The 12,501-nt window shown below is 46.8% G+C and overlaps 1 protein-coding gene across 4 annotated transcripts in view; it reads right to left on the bottom strand.

The window, feature by feature from the left end:
* The window catches only part of fnbp1l (formin binding protein 1-like), a 221,323-nt gene that overhangs the window by 50,224 nt on the left and 158,598 nt on the right, over window positions 1-12,501 (bottom strand). For all 4 annotated transcript variants that reach the window (XM_038793856.1, XM_038793858.1, XM_038793859.1 and 1 more), the window contains exon 4: window positions 7,479-7,626. In XM_038793856.1, coding sequence (XP_038649784.1) covers window positions 7,479-7,626 — 148 coding nt within the window. The remainder of the gene's footprint in view (window positions 1-7,478; window positions 7,627-12,501) is intronic.

The raw sequence follows: 12,501 nt of genomic DNA, 5'->3' as shown, positions 1-12,501 counted from the left end.
TACAGATCCAGAGTCCTCACCCACTCCTCATATAACAAGTCCTTCATTCCGGGGATCATTCTTGTGAATCTCCTCTGGACACCCTCCAAAGCCAGCACATCCTTCCTTAGATAGGGGACCCAAAACTGCTCCTAATATTCCAAATGGGGTCTGACCACAGCCTTATACAGCCTCAAAAGTACAATCCTGCTCTTGTATTCTAGCCATCACGACATGAATGCTAACATTGCATTTGCCTTTCTAACTACCAACTGAACCTGCATGTTAACCTTAAGAGAATCTTGAACTAGGACTCCTAAGTCCCTTTGTGCTTCTAATTTCCGAAGCCTTTTCCTATTTAGAAAATAGTCTATGCCTCTATTCTTCCAACCAAAGTGCACAACCTCACACATATCTAGATTGTATTCCATCTACCACTGCTATGCCCACTCTCCTAACCTGTCCAGGTCCTTCTGTAGCCTCTCTGTTTCCTGTACATATCTTTCTATCATCTTCAAACTTAGCAACAATGCCCTCAGTTCCTTCTTCCAGATCATTAGTATATATTGTGATTGATGTGGTCCCAACACTGACCCATGCGGAACATCACTAGTCACCGGCTGCTGAGGCAGCAGCTTCTAAACGCATGACCCATCTAGAAGGACAAGAGCAGCAGATACCTGGGAACCCCACCACCTGGAGGTTTCTCTCCAAGTCACTCACCACCCTGACTTGGAAATATATTGCCATTCCTTCACTGTCACTGGGGCAAAATCCTGGAATCCCTCAGTAATAGAACTGTGGGTGTACCTACACCTCAGGTACTGCAGAGGTTCAAAAAAGCAACTCACCACCACCTTCTGAAGGGCAACTAGGAGTGGGCAATAAATGCTGGCGTAATCAGCGACACCCACATCCCGTAAATGTTTTTTTTAATTCTGAAAAGGACGCCTTTATCCCCACTTTCTGCCTTCTGCCAGTCAGCCAATCCTCTATCCATGCCAGTACCTTGCCCCCAACACCGTAGGCTCTTATCTTATTTAAGAGCCTCCTGTATGGCACCGTGGCAAAGGCCTTCTGGAAACCAAATAGATCACGTCCACTGGTTCTCCTTTGTCTAACTTCCTCATTACCTCCTCAAAGAATTCCAACAAATTTGTCAGGCATGACCTCCCCGTAACAAATTTGTGCTGACTCAGTCTTATTTTACCTTGCAATTCTAAGTACTCTGCAACCTCATCCTTAATAATATTCTTAAATCTTACCAGCAACTGGTCAGGCTAACTGGCCTATAATTTCCTCTCTTCTGCCTCCTCCTTAAACATTACACCAGGTTAAAGTCCAACATGTTTGTTTAAAACACTAGTTTTCGGAGCATTGCTTCAAAAAGCTCTGAAAGCTAGTGTTTGAAACAAACATGTTGGACTTTAACCTGGTGTTGTAAGACTTCTTACTGTGCTCACCCCAGTCCAACGCCAACATCTCCACATCATGGCTCCTTAAACATTAGCCATTTTCCAATTCCTTGGGACCGTCCCTCCCTCCAGTGATTCCGGAAAGATCACCACCAATGCCTCCACAGCTATCTCCTTCAGAACCCTGGGTGTAGTCCATCCGGTCTAGGTGATTTATCCACTTTCAAAGCTTTCAATTCCCCCATAACCTTCTCCTTAGTGATGGCCACTTCACTCACCTCTGTCTCCTGACTCCCTTGCCGTTCGAGTCTTCCATTGTGAAGACTGATGCAAATGCAAAGTACCTATTCAGTTCCTCTGCCATTTTTTGTTCCCTATAACTACTTCTCCAGCCTCATTTTCTAGTGGTCCAATGTCCATCTTGCCTCTCTCTAACCTTTTATATATTGAAAATGAAATCTTGCAAGCTTCTTTTACATTACTAGTTTGCTTACACTCATATTTCATCTTCTCCCCCTTATTGCTTTTCTAGTTATCCTCTGCTTGTTTTTAAAGGCTTCCCAATCCTATGGCTCCCACTAATCCTCGTCACGTTGAATGCTTTTTCCTTTGCTTTTATGCTGTCCTTGACTTCCCTCGTCAACCATGGATGCCTTGTCCTGCCCTTAACATGTTTCCTCCTCCTTGGGATGAATTTCTGCTGTGCCTCCTGAATAACCCCCAAAAACGCCTGCCATTGCAGTTCAATTGCCTTCCCTGCTAGGCTCCACTGCCAATCAACTCTGGCCAGTTCCTCCCTCATGTTTTTGTAGTTACCTTTATTCAATTGTTACATCTGATTCCAGCTTCTCCCTATCAAACTGCAGGTTGAATTCTATCATATTGTGGTTACTGCTCCCTAAGGGTCCCTTCACCTTAAGTTCCCTAATCAGATCTGCCTCAATACACATCACTAAATCCAGAATTGCTTGTTCCCTAGTGGGCTCTATCACAAACTGCTCCAAAAAACCACCTCGTAAACATGCCACAAATTCCTTTTCTTGGGATCCGCTACCAACCTGAATTTCCCATCTACTGCAAATGAAGTCCCCCATGATTATTGTAATATTGTCTTTCTCATATGCCTTTTCAATCTCCTGATTTATTTTCTGTCCCACATCCTGACTACTGCTAGGGGGCCTGTACATAACTCCCAAACAGGAACTGTTTTCCTTTGCGATTTCTCAAATCTACCCACACAGATTCTACACCTTCACAGCCCTATATCGCTTCTTGCTGTAGATTTTAAGTTCATTTCTTACTAACAATGCAACCCCGGCCACTCTACCCATCTGCCCGTTCTTTCGATAGGACACATATCTTTTAGATCCCAGTGCTGATCCCCTTGCAGCCACGTCTCCGTGATGCCCACAATATCGTACCCGCCAATTTCAATGTGCGCAACAAGTTCATTTATCTTGTTTCATATACTGCACGCATTTAGGTACAACACCCTCAGTCCTGCATTGACCGCGCACCTTCTCATAGTTGTCCCCTTTTTGTTGTGCCTGAAGTTAGATTCCTGCTGCTTTCTATACTCTCTGCTCTGTTGTGTGTTCTGGAAACTTAACTAATCTCTCCTGCGCCCTCGGCCCCTTTACCTCATTTAAAGTCCATATCATTAACCTGCACTCTCACCTTCTACTTTAACTGTGGTTTTCTAATTTTCCATACAATTGAACCTACTCCTCTTACTATTTAAACTCTGGTCCCAGCTGGATTCATAGAACATAGAACGATACAGCGCAGTACAGGCCCTTCGGCCCACGATGTTGCACCGACATGGGAAGTCAAAAACTAAAGGCCATCTAACCTACACTATGCCATTATCATCCATATGCTTATCCAATAAACTTTTAAATGCCCTCAATGTTGGCGAGTTCACTACTGTTGCAGGTAGGGCATTCCACGGCCTCACCACTCTTTGCGTAAAAAACCTACCTCTGACCTCTGTCCTATATCTATTACCCCTCAATTTAAGGCTATGTCCCCTCGTGCTAGCCACCTCCATCCGCGGGAGAAGGCTCTCACTGTCCACTCTATCTAACCCTCTGGTCATTTTGTATGCCTCTATTAAGTCACCTCTTAACCTTCTTCTCTCTAACGAGAACAACCTCAAGTCCATCAGCCTTTCCTCATAAGATTTTCCCTCCATACCAGGCACCATCCTGGTAAATCTCCTCTGCACCCGTTTCAAAGCTTCCACGTCCTTCCTATAATGAGGCGACCAGAACTGTACGCAATACTCCAAATGCGGCCGTACCAGAGTTTTGTACAGCTGCAACATGACCTCATGGCTCCGGAACTCAATCCCTCTACCAATAAAGGCCAACACACCATAGGCCTTCTTCACAACCCTATCAACCTGGGTGGCAACTTTCAGGGATCTATGTACATGGATACCGAGATCCCTCTGCTCATCCACACTGCCAAGAATTTTACCATTAGCCAAATATTCCGCATTCCTGTTTTTCTTTCCAAAGTGAATCACCTCACACTTCTCTACATTAAACTCCATTTGCCACCTTTCAGCCCAGCTCTGCAGCTTATCTATGTCCCTCTGTAACCTGCAACATCCTTCCCCACTGTCTACAACTCCACCGACTTTAGTGTCGTCTGCAAATTTACTCACCCAACCTTCTGTACCCTCCTCTAGGTCATTTATAAAAATGACAAAAAGCAACAGATCCTTGTGGTACGCCACTCATAACTGAACTCCATTCTGAACATTTCCCATCAACCACCACCCTCTGTCTTCTTTCAACTAGCCAATTTCTGATCCACATCTCTAAATCACCCTCAATCCCCAGCCTCCGTATTTTCTGCAATAGCCGACCGTGGGGAACCTTATCAAACGCTTTACTGAAATCCATATACACCACATCAACTGCTCTACCCTCGTCTACATGTTCAGTCACCTTCTCAAAGAACTCGATAAGGTTTGTGAGGCATGACCTACCCTTCACAAAACCATGCTGACTATCCCTAATCATATTATTCCTATCTAGATGATTATAAATCGTATCTCTTATAATCCTCTCCAAGACTTTACCCACAACAGACGTGAAGGTGAAGACCTTCCCATCAGAATAGCTCCATCCTTCCCCTGTGCTGGTGCCAATGTGCTATGAATTCAAACCCATTTCTCCCACACCAACCTTTGAGCCATTCACCTCTTTTTAAACAAAAATAAATTTAGAGTACCCAATTATTTTTTTCCACTTAAGGAGCTATTATAATTTGTTTTTTAAATAATCTTTATTGTCACAAGTAGGCTTACATTAACACTGCAATGAAGTTACTGTGAAAAGCCCCTAGTCGCCACATTCCGGCACCTGTTAGGTTACATGGAGGGAGAATTCACAACGTCCAAATTACCTAACAGCACGTCTTTCGGGACTTGTGGGAGGAAACCGGAGCACCCGGAGGAAACCCACGCAGACACGGGGAGAATGTGCAGGCTCCGCACAGATAGTGACCTAAGCGGGAAGCGAACCTGGGACCCTGGTGCTGTGAAGCAACCGTGATAACCACTGGTGCTATCGTGCAGCCAACACGGTGTGGCCAATTCACCTAACCTGCATATCTTTGGGTTGTGGGGGCGAAACCCATGCAGGCACAGGGAGAATGCGCAAACTCCACACGGACAGTGACCCTGGGCCGCGATCAAACTCAGGTCCTCAGCACCGTAGGCAGCAGTGTTAACCACTGCGCCACCGTGCCGCCCTAGCATTTACCTCTTTAATCTTATTGACCCTGAGCCAATTAGTTTGTGGTTCAGGTAGTAATCCAGAGATTATTTGCCTTGTTATCTTTTGAGCAACTATATCAATAATTTGGTATCAATTATACTCCTTTTTCAGATTTACAACTCAGAGACTTTACCCTTAATAAGACATCTTTGCATCTTGATGCTAATATCTCCCCGTGGATAAAATCCTGATATCCATGGAACCAAAGCAATTAATCAGCATGTTTTATGACACTGTTTGTACTGGATCCTGTGAGAATATACTAGAGACACTGCAGTCTTGGGAAAAAGACCACACAGTGAGTATTGATGAGGATGTCTGGGGCAACATATGGGAAAATGCCAAAAGAATGGAGGTGGCATCATTTGAAGGCTTTGTTGTCGGTGCCTCAGCCAGGCCAGTAGTGAGCCCAGTAGTGATGTCAGCCCTAAGAGTGTGGGGGCAGTGAAGGCAGCACTTGGGACTGGAGGGTACTTCAGTGTGAGCACTGACGTGTAACAACCATAGGTTTGCCCCAGGAGGATTTGAAGCGAGGTTTCAGTGGTGGCGGCAGGCAGGGATTGGGCAATTTAGCAATCTGTTCATATGGGGCAAATTTGGGAAGTTAGAGTACCTGGAGGAAGAGTATGAGTTGCCCAGGGAGAATGGTTTCAGGTACCTGCAGGTCCGGGACTTCGTAAGAACAGAGGTGCCGTCCTTTCCAGGGCTGCCACGCCTGGGGTTCCAAGATAAGGTGCTGTCAAGGGATGACATAGGGGAGGGGTAGATGTCCGATGTTTATAAGGAGTTGATGGATTGGGAGGTGGCCCTTGTAGGGGATATAAGCGCAAGTGGGAGGAGGAGCTGGGGGGGGGTGGAGACGTGGGCAGAGGCCTTGCACAGGGTGAATGCGTCCTCATCATGTGCGAGGTTAAGCCTCATCCAGTTTAAAGTAATACATAGGGCGCATATGACAGCAGCAAGGGTGGGTAGAAGATAGGTGTGGGCGGGGAGGCCCGCGAATCACATCCGCATGTTCTGGGCATGTCGAAGGCTGAAGGGGTTCTGGCAGAGGTTTGCGGACATAATGTCCAAGGTGCTGGGTGTGGAGGTGGTCCCGAATCCAGAGGTGCCAATATTCACGGTGTCGGAAGATGCGGAAGTCCATGGGGTGAGAGAGGCCAATGCCTTGGCCTTTGCCTCCCTGATAGCACGGAGACGGATTTTGCTTGGGTGGAGGGACTTGAAGCTGCCAAAGGCGGGGGTGTGGGTGAGCGAGGTGGCGGAATTCCTGAGGCTGGAGAAGGTCAAGATAGTCTTGAAGGGGTCGATAGATGGGTTCACCTGGCGGTGGAAGCCATTTATTGATTTCTTTAAGGAGGTTTGAGGGGTCAGCAGGGGGGAAATGCCAGTAGAATCTGCCTGCAACAGAATGAAGGAAGCTCAGTTCAAAATATTACACTGTCTGCATATCTTGCTAAGTAAGACACAGGTTTGTCTCCACCGTATCCTCTCTGTGCCAAAAGTGTAAAGTAGTCAAGGGAGACGACACAGTATGTTTGGCCCTGGGTCAAAATTAAATCCTACTGGTGCACTTAATGAGCTTGAGAAAATATTTGATACGGTCTTAGAATTTAATCCTTTGTTTTTAATTCTGAGTCCCCCAGATACATAGATAATTGATGCTAATGAAAATGGCTGTACAAGGGGCAGCATGGAGGCGCACTGGTTAACCATGCTGTCTCACGGCGCCGAGGTCTCAGGTTCGATCCCGCTCTGGGTCACTGTCCGTGTGGAGTTTGCACATTCTCCCCGTGTCTGCGTGGGTTTCACCCCCACAACCCAAAGATGTGCAAGGTAGGTGGATTGTTGGCCACGCTAAATTGCCTCTTAATTGGAAAAAATTAATTGGGTACTCTAAATGTATTTTAAAAAAGGAAAGAGAAAGGCTGTACAGTCGAAAGGTGTGCAGGTTAGGTGGATTGGCCATGTAAATTGCCCCATAGGGTGGGGTCACTCAAATGGGTTTAGGTAGGATTGTCTTTCAAAGGGTTGGTACAGACTCGATGGGCCAAATGGCCTCCTTCTGTACTGTAGGGATTCTATTATATCCTAACATTTGCAGCACGGACCAATATCCTCTGCTTCTGCATTAGGACCATTTTAACATGTTTTCATGGCTTTCTCTTTTATTTCTTGAATTACTGGATAGTGAAATGCTCATGCTGTACTGTACCTGTTTTGAGGGTTTGTTGTATTAATAGTAAAAATGGAGAAAAATGTCTAATAAAAATATAAATGAAGGGATACTCACTGCCTTCCTTTCCATTTTCAGCTCATGAGAGTACCTCATCAGCTCTCCGTAAACTCTGTGGCCTATTTCTTCAGCAACAACTTCACGTTGGCCTGCATAGTCATTAAGTTCATTGAGAACTTGAAAGAAGGATTGGCAATAGGTAAATCTGGAGAAAAATGCAATAATTAGAATGTGTGCACAAAAGTATTATCAATTGGCTCTCCCAGAGTATAGAAAGGGATTCATTTTACTGTGCGAAATGTTAAGAATCAAAATCAGTTGAGTCAAATTTCGATTTTTCTTTATGGTTAACATTGTATTGAATTAACTAATGTTTCCATAAACTGTTAATGCAGGAAGCACAGCAACTTTATCCTTAGGGAAAATGCATTTAAAATTGTGCAACACAAAGCTACAATGGTTGGAATAATCTGCCAACGGTCAAATTACATAGAATAGTCATAGACTGAGCTAATATTTGGGAAATCAAATTAATTCTAAATGTAAAACATCACAAACTGGGTGAAGTTGGGTGAAATCCAACCAATATTAAGTATACATTGAAGTATAGAATTAAGGCATAATAACTGAGAATGAGAGTTGGAAGTTGGGGTCGGCTTTTCACTTCCAAGGCCGAGATAAAATGGAGAAGCAATTAAAAATGCAAATCAGAAAAGCAAACTGCAAATCCTTTCCATCACATCACTCCTTCCACCACCATTACAATTCCTGCCTCCACCACCTACCTCAACTCATCTGCTTTTATTTGAAGACACTATAACCCAGTTGTGATTTGGGATTGCTGTACTGGGTTTTGCGACATCAATGAGAAATTGACAAGGTACGGGTGCAAGATGTACAAACATTCTTGACCCAAAAAGAGCTGTATAAAACATTAGTTAGATCACAGCTGGAGTACTGTGTGCATTTCTGGTCACCTCACTATAAGAGAGAGATGTCCACACGAGACAGTGTACAGAAGATACTTATGAGGATGTTGCCTCAATTTTAGTTGGATAGGCTAGAGTTGCTATCTTTAGTTCAGAGAAGACAGAGAGGAGGCCTAACTGAAGCGAATACATTTGTGAACGATCTAGACAGTAGATAGGACATGAAGAGCTCATACCTTAAATCCATGCCCCCCAGTTAAGAAGTAGGAGGTTAAAGGGATTTGAGGAGAAATGTTTTCACCCAAATGTAGGTGGTGACTTGGAACTCAGAGTTTGAAGGGGTGATAAAGGCAGTATAATCCTCATAGCATTCAAAAATACATGAATATGCACCTGCAAGTATTGTAATTTACAAGACTACAAGACCAAGAACTGGAAAGTGGGATTAGACTGGATGGCTACGTTTGCACTAGTGTGGATGGGCCGAATGGCTCCCGTGCTGTAAATTTCTATGCTTCACATTTCACAATCACCATTAAGTTCATTGAGGAGGCCCAAGGCAAAAATGATTTTTTATCAGCTTTGACGAGATTCACAGCAGAGTGGCACAAATCATCCATTTGATTACTCTACAAATTGCTAGATATTTTACAAATGAGTAAGACTGGACAATGCTTATACATGATTCGAATGATAAAACTTTCTAGATATTTCTGGCCCAGTCAATCTATAAAATAAACACAGTATAGAGGAATAATGCTGCATGAATCCCAACAAACATTTGCTTCCTGGACTTCCGGTGACGGCGGGCAGGAGGCAGCCGCACGTTGGAGGGCTCCCGTTCGGGAACGGCATTGTCAGGGGTTAACGCCCGGTCCTAGGGGCAGCGAAGGCAGTAAAAGTCAGGGGAAAGCACAGGGAAGGGAAATGTCGAGGATCAGTAAAAAAAGCAGCTGAAAGTCCGCCGGGGAGTGGAAAGGTCACCACGGGGTTGGTAAAGAAAATGGAGGCTGAAGCACCAGGGAAGGCCACATTGTTTACGGCTGAAGAAATAACTAAGGTGATGGCCGTGGAATTCGAAAGGCAGTTCACAAAACACATGAAGGCAATGAGGAAGGAGATGGGGGCGGTTTTGAAAGTGCTGGTGGAGGAGGCAATTACCCCGGTGAGGACGGCGGTGGCGAGCGCAGTGGTGGAGGTACGGGAGCAAGGCGAGGCACTGAAGGAAGTGGAAGAGACATTATTGCAGCACAGTGATCAACTTACCTCGATGGGGAAGGAGATGCAGAAGGTGATAGAGATCAACAAGAATCTGCAAGGCAAAATGGAAGACGTGGAAAACAGATCCAGGCAACAGAATTTGAGGATTGTGGGGCTTCCCGAAGGAGTGGAAGGATCGAGGCCGACTGAGTATTTTGCCACAATGTTGGCGAAGCTATTGGGGGACGGGGAGGATCTCTCCCGATATGAACTGGATCGGGCTCATCGGTTGTGGGGGCCTATACCAAAGGCGAGTGAGCCGCCAAGGGTAGTGACTCTGTGCTTCCGTAGGTACAGTGTAAAGGAGAAGGTCCTGTGCTGGGCTAAGCAGAAGCGGGTGGTGCAGTGGGCTGGAGCTGGTGTACGCGTATACCAGGACTTTACGGTGGAGCTGGCGAGGGGGCAGGCTGCTTTCAACTGGGTGAAGAGGGCACTGTACATTAGCAAGGTGCAGTGCGGTATTGTATATCCAGTGAAGCTGAGGGTGACCTACAAGTTCAAGGACTTTTATTTTGGGACGGCGGTAGCAGCGGAGGAGTTTGCAAAAGCAGAAGGACTGTGGCAGAATTGAGAAATGGTCATGTACCAATGTAGCCTCATGACTGTATTTTTATTTCACTGCGTGCTGGTGTATGGGCTACAGGAGCCAACGTTGTGTATGTTTGGACAAGGGAAGAAATGGGACTTTCAGTCGTAATGAGGGTTCTTTGGGGTGTGGGTGTGTATGCGGCATTTGTGTGCTAAAGGGGACTTCTGGGTTTTCCTGGGGCCGGGCAAGGGGGAAAGAGATCTGGGCGGGGCGTCCACGCTGGCTGGTTTAAGCCGACGAGTCAACATGGGGGAGGTGAGGGGAGGGGCTGCGGCCATCGGAGCCTGGCAGAACAGGGTCCGATGAGTCTAGCCAGGGTGGAAAGTTGGGGGCAAGGAACCGAGGTTGGGGGGAGAAGTTTTACAAGAGGAAGTGGAGGGGACGAGTTTGGGGGGGGGGGTTACAACTCTTGGGCGTCATTTACGGTACTCTTTCGGAGGCTGAATGGCATTGAGTTTCGGCCCGGGGGGGGGGGGGGGGGGGGGGGGGGGAGAGAGAGAAGAGGAGGAGGAGAGAGAGAGAGAGAGAGGAGAGAGAGAGAGAGGAGAGAGAGAGAGAGAGAGAGAGAGAGAGAGAGAGAGAGAGAGAGAGAGAGAGAGAGAGAGAGAGAGAGAGAGAGAGAGAGAGAGAGAGAGAGAGAGAGAGAGAGAGCGCCTCTATAGGTTAGTAGTGACCATGGCCGATTCCGGACTCCTTTTTCTTTTTCTCCTTTGTTTTTTTTTTCCCACTGTGAGAGAGAGAGAGAGAGAGAGAGGGAGAACCTCTATAGGTTAATAGTGACCATGGGCGATTCCGGACTCCTTTTTCTTTTTCTCCTTTGTTTTTTTTTTCCCCACTGTGGGAGGGTTTATTTTATTTGATGCATATATTGACAGGTGGGCCGTTGGTTGGGGTGGTGGGAGGATGGGATCGTTGTTGATGTTAAGGGTATTGACTTTGTATTTGTTACCGTTTACTGCTTGTTGGGGGGGGGGGGGGGGGGGGGGTGTAAATTTTGAAGGAAAATGTGAAAATGGAGAATAAAAATATTTTAAAAAACCAGTACTTCCAACACTCTGAAGATTGCCACCTCTGGACTCGGTGCCACCCTTGTTTTTAACACCGTGGACATGACATCCACAAACCCCTGCCAGAATCCCCTAAGCTTTGGGCATGCCCAGAACATATGAACATGGTTCGCTGGTCCTCCCGCACGCCTTGCGCACCTATCCTCTACCCCAAAGAACCTGCTCATCCAGGCCACTGTCATGTGGGCCCGGTGAACCGACCTTAAACTGTATCAGGCTGAGCCTGGCACATGTTGTGGACTCGTTGACTCTACTCAACGCGTCCGCCCATAGACCATCCTCTATCTCTCCTCCTAACTCCACTTCACATTTGCGTTTCAGCTCCTCAGTTTGCATTTCCTCTGACCCCATGAGTTTCTTGTAATTGTCCGAAATCCTCCCTTCTCGCACCCACATTCTGGAAACTACCCTATCCTGTATCCCCCTTGGTGGTAGGAGTGATAAGGTTGAGACCTGCCTGCGTAGGAAGTCACGCGCCTGCAGGTACCTAAACTCATTCCCTCCCGTCAATTCAAATTTCTCCTCCAACTCCCTCAGGCTGGGAAAGCTCCCCTCTATTAACGTGACTCCCATCCTCTCGATCCCTGCTCTCTGCCATCTCTGGAACCCTCCATCTAGCCTCCCCGGGGCAAACCGGTGATTATTGCAGATTGGAGACCAGACCGATGCTCCCTCTGCTCCCACATGTCTCCTCCATTGCCCACAGACTCTCAGGGCCGCTACCACCACGGGGCTGGTGGAGTACCGTGCCGGCGGGAACGGCAAAGGCACCGTTACCAATGCCCTCAAACTAGTGCCCTTGCATGAAGCTGCCTCTACTCGCTCCCACATCGACCCCACACCCCCCACTTCCTAATCATGGCTATATTCGCCACCCAATAATAATTACTAAAGTTCGGCAACGCCAGCCCGCCCTCCCCCCGGCTACACTCCAGCATCTCTTTTTACTCGTAGGGTCTTACAAAGCCAGTGATCACCTTATTGACCCGTTTAAAGAAGGGCCGTGGGATAAATATGGGGAGACACTTAAACACAAACAGGAATCATTTTCACTGTCCGTGCCCTCCCAGCCAGTGACAACGGGAGCACGTCCCACCTTCGGAAATGTTCCTTCATTTGGTCTACTAGTCGGGCCAGATTTAACTTGTGCAGCCGTTCACATTCCCACGCCACCTGGATGCCTAGGTACCGAAAGCTTCCCCCTACCACTCTAAACGGCAGCTCCCCCAATCACC

The sequence above is a fragment of the Scyliorhinus canicula genome, chromosome 4 (assembly GCF_902713615.1).
Source record: "Scyliorhinus canicula chromosome 4, sScyCan1.1, whole genome shotgun sequence".
NCBI classification, from domain to species: Eukaryota; Metazoa; Chordata; class Chondrichthyes; order Carcharhiniformes; family Scyliorhinidae; genus Scyliorhinus; species Scyliorhinus canicula.
This window is presented reverse-complemented; position numbering and strand designations above follow the sequence as displayed.